At 60.2% G+C, this 6,103-nt stretch overlaps 1 protein-coding gene across 1 annotated transcript; it reads right to left on the bottom strand.

Annotated features, from left to right (window-relative positions):
- Nucleotides 1–314: 314 nt before the first annotated feature.
- UPK3BL2 (uroplakin 3B like 2) lies at nt 315–4,845 on the bottom strand. The gene is given in 7 exon segments (XM_059898716.1): nt 315–423; nt 1,279–1,399; nt 1,690–1,766; nt 2,335–2,489; nt 2,491–2,554; nt 2,720–2,876; nt 4,695–4,845. Coding segments are annotated over 7 exon segments (765 nt in total). The 5' UTR covers nt 4,777–4,845.
- Between the last annotated feature and the right edge of the window lie 1,258 nt (nt 4,846–6,103).

The raw sequence follows: 6,103 nt of genomic DNA, 5'->3' as shown, positions 1-6,103 counted from the left end.
GCTCAGCTGGCCCAGGACCCTGGGCTTCACCCCCGGTTGCTGTGTCCTCCCAAGAGGAGCTGGGGACAGGGATGCAGGGAGACTGCCCAGGTGTACAATGACACAGCCATTCAGGGGGCTGTCCCCAATAATGGGGACATTTATTTCTGACAGGGACAGGCCCAAGCTTTGGACTAAGGACACCCTCCTCCTCTTCCTTATTTGGAAACACTCTCTCCCAGGGCTCTGAAGCAGCAGGGCACGCCCCCAGCCCATGCTCTGCAGCCTGGACCAGGGGCGAGGCAGAGGGGCAGATGGGGGCCCCCTGGAGCCTCTCAGAAGCCCCGCTCGGCTGAAGGGCTGAACATGTGGTGGGTGTTATATCTTCTCATGCACACCAGCTCCCCTGGGCCAGAGATGGATGTGCTCCCACAGGTGTCATAGCTGGGGGGGAGGGGGGAGGGGGAGGGGAGGAGAGACGGAGAGAATGAAGAATATAGGGCCTGATGGAAATCCGATGGCTATTGCCTAGAGCTTGGAGTGCTATTCCTCTAAACCTCACAAATCCAGCTCTGTCTCCTGCCCTTTGTCATCACCCCACCGCAACGCTCCCCTCCTCCACTCCCCACACCCAGGGTGCCTCTAAAACATCACCTGCCTGTTTCCCCTGATCACAACTGGCCCCTGGCTCTCTCTGGCCTTCAGCATACAGCCCATTTCCTCAGCTGGGAATCAAGGCCTTCCTGGCAACTCTTCTGCCCCCAGACCCTCCCCACCGGCTTCCCTCCCCCTCCTCTCCAAATCCTCGTCATGGACCAGATGTCCCTTTCCTCCAGGAAGCCTGGTGGACACCCCCTCCCCACCAGGCCCCAGATGAAGCCTTGAGCGCTCAAGTCAAAGCTCAGCGCTTAGATTAAAAGCAATTCACCACCACCTGGATGTCTTCCACCTGGAGCATCTGCTCTGCGCTCCCACTCGCAATTCCAGCTCTTGCCACCAGGGGGCAGATGGTGCGCACTCAGAAAATGTGGCCCCCCCACCCCCGCTAATGCCTCAGCAGGTGTCAGGCAGAGGGACAAGAGAGGGAGGGGTTAATGCACACAAACACCCCACCTAGAGGTTCTAGAACCTTGGGGATCCCTTGATCAATAATTGTTACCCCTGTTCGGCCTTCAGGGAAGACCCTTCCAGCAGAACAAGCTGGGCTGGGGGCCTGGGCTGGGGCGTGGGGAAGGGATAGAGGTGGCCCAGGACAGGGACTCCAGCCCTCCCAGGGCAGTCCCGACCCTGTCCACTTACCAGGTGTAGATGAGCAGGGTGAGGAGGGCGGTGAGGAGGATGGCCGGCAGGACCGACAGGATGGCAACAATGACCACGGTGCCCGCGCTCTGGGGCCCTGGGGCAGCCTGGAGTGCCTCGGCTGACGGTGTGAGGGGCCCACAGGCAGGCGGGGTGAGAAGGAGGCAAGCGATCTGACCTGAGAAGGGGGACCTGGAACAGCCTCCAGACCAACCACCTCTCACCCCAGCCCAAGGGGGGCGGGGCATGCGGGCGGCCTGGGGAGGGGCACCTGCAGACAGCAGGATGGTAATGGTGGCTCTGACTGACTGGGGGCTGGCCCATTCCTCCCCACCCACCCCCAGTCCTCAGGAGTCCCCAGGTCCCTGGGCCCCCAGCCCTGGAGTTTGACCTGCACACCTGGCCCCATACCTTGCTGCAGGCGGGTCTCACTGGACCACTCTGTCTCAGCCATGGGTCCCCTGTCTCTCACCACCAGAAACTTCACTCTGAACAGGAGACCCAGCATTGGGGGTGGGGGGGTCCCCAGGACCTGAAACCCTCCAACCCTGGTGCCTGTCAGTCTGTCCCCCTGACTCCCAGGGCCTGGGGGGAACAGCCTAGAGCTAAAAGCACAGTCTTAGAGTCCACCGGAAGGGGCTCCATCCCAGCTGTGACATGTCTCAGCTGTGTGGCCTTGGGTGCATCCCTTGCCTTCTCTGGGACCCTTAGTGTCCTCACTTGGCAAATGTGTGTGGAGCAGACTAGATGCCTCAGCACAGAACATCAGCGAATCAAGCCCTGAATGAGGAGAGATGGGGCCAGGGCCCACCACTCTGCCTGGATGGGGAGACTCCACCCACATGGTCCCGATGGCCCACGGGGGCGGGGGCTCAAGTTGGGGGCCCTCTGTTCAAGAAGACGGAAGAATTCACCGCGGACTCCCTGGCCCCAGCCCCCACCTCCTAATGGCAGAACTGGAGCCAGGAACCCAGGCACTCAGCTGGGAGCCACCCAGGCTCAGGTCCTGGACACAGGCAGGAGCCCTCCCACCCCAGCCCGGGGCTGGCCGCTCACTGGTAGGGGCCCGGGCCCGGCAGGGGGTGGTTGCAGCCCCTTGTCATCGGGGAGCAGTGGGTATCGTTGCCGACATGGAGGACCCAGAGCTGGTTGCCGGGCTGGCCGCCCGGGTAGACTGCGCGGTTGGCCCTCAGTGTGACGTAGTAGCCCCGTCTGGGGGAAGTTGGCAGGGACCAGGGTGTCCTCCACCCTCCGTGGGGCAGTGAAATTCTGGTGGCTGAGGGTGGCACCGAGGGTCAGAAGGTGGGGGATGCATGGGCTCTACCCCATCCCACCAGGCCAGACAGCCTCAGGCCACATCCCCGGCAGCACCCACCCCTGCTCCCTTCAGGCCCGCCTGCCCATTTCACAGAGAGGAAAGCGAGGCCTGCCCCGGCAGCACCCACCATTGCTGTGGGCCAACACCAGCCAGATGGCGTCAAAGTCGGAGATGTTAAGGTGACTGAACTGGCCCCGCGGCTGCTCCAGTGTGAAGGTGGACTGGGTAAGTCTCCCTGCCAGGGTGGCGCTTGAGAACTGGGGCGCATAGCTGATGCGCTCTGGGGCCGGTGCGGGCAGAGAGAAGAGGCTCAACAGGATGACCAAGACCCCAGCGCCTAGTCTGGGGGGGACGGGCTCATGGCCCTGGAAGCCCCAGTCAGTGGGAGGAGTTAGGGCTTTTCCTGGGAGCTCTGGTCAGGCGTTAATCAGGAGTGCTCCTTGCCACTTCCGTGTCCAGCCCCTGGCCCCTGCCTTTGGGAGCCTATTAGGGGTGGGCACAAGCCGAAAATAGGGCCGAAAACTCCACCGGCAGAGGCAGATGGTGCTAAAAAGCCTCCATTTTTCAAGCTGCAGATGCATGTGGCTTAGTTACACCTGTGCAGAACTACAATTACCACACCTTTCTCCAATCACCCTTCCCCACACTCCCCACGTCTCAGGCCGCCCTGCTTCTTTATTCGTCATCCCCAAAACACCCGAAGCCCCTTGCCTTGGGGAAGACAGATCCGAGACTAGTTCTCCTCCTCCCTTGGCTGCCCTGAGAGTTAACCCTCTCCTTGCTGCAATCCTCTGCATCCCAGCGTTTGGCTTGCTACAACGCTGTGCGCTGTGTGTGGGAGGTCGGGGGGAGGCTTGCCCCCCTGCGTCACCGGGGTCTCAGTGATGGGCAGGGCCTGGGGAAGGAGGGCAGGTGGAGGCACAGGAGACCCTTCCCCAGCTGCACGCACGGTTCTGCTTGGGGAGGCGTCTTAGGTCCTGCTGGGGTGACACTCAGATTTGGGGGAGCCTGAGCCCAAGCCCAAACCCTAGGCTGGACTCTTGACAGAGCCCAGTGACCTTGAGCTCTGACACTCTCCAGGCCTCAGTTTACCCACCTCTCAAGTCCCCCCCAGCTCCATCCACACGGTCCAGGTTGGTTTGCTTGATGAGAGGAATGAATGGCTTGGTGGTGGTGGTGGGGGGGTGACACAGGAAGACCCTAGGCCCAGAGGTGGGCCTCGAGGAAGTGTCCTGGCTCAGATCCTAGGGCGGCCTCTCCTCCCCACCCAGTGCTCTGCACCTCCCGCCCCGCCCCAAGGCTCCCTCCCCTTAGAGAACTTGTCCCCCTCTCAGCCCCTCACAGCCCTGTCTAGCCTTGCTGCTCTGCTTGGAGGGCTCAGAACCCCTAACTCCTCTCCAGGCCCCCTGAGATGTCCCTCAGCCCCAGATACTGGAGAGCAGAAGAAAGATGAGGTGAGCTTTATGGAAGTCTCCAGAACCCTATCCCTCTTTCAGTTCAGTTCAGTGCAATTCATTTCCATTTAATTCAGCTCAACCCCAAAGGTTCAGGGCTAGAACCCTCCTCTCTCAGAGCTCCTGGCTCTAACGCTGAGGCCCAGGGCACACAGCATACAGCAGGTACTTAACATTTGCTTAAAAGAGAGGAAAGACACGGAGCAGCAGAGATGGGGGGGATGGGGGCTGTGTCTCTAAGTCCCTCCAGTTTGACAGCCTGACAGTGAACAATGCCTGTAGACCCCCTTGGAGAGCTTCTTTTGGGGTAAGTGTTACCCTTGAAGACTTTAAACCTCTCCTCGGGGACGGGGACGGGGAGGAGGGGAAGGAGGGAGCCATTTGGTGAGAATCGGGCTCAGGAGGCACAGAGATGAGAAGCCCAAAGAGAGGGAGGAAGCATTCCTTGCTCCCAATCTTGGGGCGGGGGGAGGTAGGGGGACAGGTGACTTTCTTGTGACCTCTTCTGGTGGGCTGTCTCCCCTGACCCACCTGGGACCCAGTCCCCAGACTCGGGGCTCAGGAGGCGGCCAGGGGAGGTGGGGTCTGTCTTCCTGAAACCTGAAGCACAGTGGGCACCCCTGCCCTGCCCAACCCTCACTCACCCAGACTCATCCCCGGATGGAGGCGGGTCAGCAGCAGCAACAGTGCCATCAGAACAGAAGACTGTCCCCCCCTGAGCCTCATGGCCAGGCCAAGCGTCCAACTGTCTGTCTGTCCGAGGGTCTGTCTGCAGCATCCAGAGCCCCAGAGGCTCCGTTGTGCGTGCTGGGCTTGGGGAGGCTGCTTCTGGCACCTCCTGCTGCCCCTCCCACGTGCCCCCTTTCTCCGAGACAACTGGTTGGACAGGCTTAGGGGCTGAATCTGCTGGCCCCAAGGATTTGGCATTGCATGGGAGGGGTCTGAAGAGGAAAACTGCACCCCGCCCCCGCTCCAGGAGGGCCTGGCTAGGGAGGGGCCACGGAAAGAGGAGCCAGCCCTGGGGTCCAGGCAGCCGCAGGGACGGTCCTGCCACGCCTTGTGGAATCTCCTCGTCCAAATAGTCCCCCAACCTGGCAACCATGGCTCCCCACGGCCCCCCTCTGCAGAAGGGAGTTATTCTCATTTCTCAGACGAGGCATAGAGCGGGGAAGGGGGCTTGTCCAAGATCACCCAGCCAGCCGGGCCAGACCCAGAATTGGAGGATCACCCCCCAAGGCAAGCCTAGGGGCACTCCCTCCCTGCTGTCCCCCTACCGCCTGGCCCCGGAAGGGGGCTCCCCAACATCACCCTCCCTCCTCTCCTTAGCCCGGTGACCTGCCCTCTCTCCTTCCTCCATCTCTGGCCACTGCCCGGGCAGGGCAATGCCTCCTCGAGACAGAAGGTGCCCGGATGGGGCCCAGGGCCGGTGGGCAGAGCGTGTACCGACCACCTCTCACCTGGACCGGAGCAGCAGCCCCTCAGGGGGGTCCCCTGCCCCAAGCACCAGCCCCCACCCCTGCCAGCCCAGCTCCATACCTGACTGGAGCCACCCTCCTAAAACTCAGACTCCTTTGGGGAGCACTTAAAATTCTTTTTAAACAATTAATTATAAATATTTGTTAGTTATTAAAACGCATTTAATTTATATCTCTATATAATCAAATATATAATCTATTTGATTACCAGCCCACCTGCATTATCTTCCTTTCCCAATACACTTAAACTGTGCAAATTGTTTATTGCAGTGAACTTCAAAAAAGGAAAATATTCCTACCCACACTATGTAATTACCTAGTAGGTTTTTTGTGACCAACTCTTTACTCGGACGAGCTAGTTCCAGACTTTTCAAGATTGAACATTACTGTATTTCACCAGTGATTGACTCAGCCCCAAAGGACCTGGGGGCCAAAAGCAGAGCAGAAAAACTCGGGAAGGCAGACGAGGTCGGGGGAGTTCAGGTGTGCGCCTGGAGAGCCTCAACCAAAAGGCCACTGAGGGACTTCCCTGGTGGTCCAGTGTTAAGAATCCGCCTTGCAATGCAGGGGAACTAAGA

This window comes from Balaenoptera ricei, chromosome 15 (assembly GCF_028023285.1).
Source record: "Balaenoptera ricei isolate mBalRic1 chromosome 15, mBalRic1.hap2, whole genome shotgun sequence".
NCBI lineage: Eukaryota > Metazoa > Chordata > Mammalia > Artiodactyla > Balaenopteridae > Balaenoptera > Balaenoptera ricei.
Note: the sequence above shows the minus strand (reverse complement) of the source record. Positions and strands in the feature narration are given on the sequence as shown.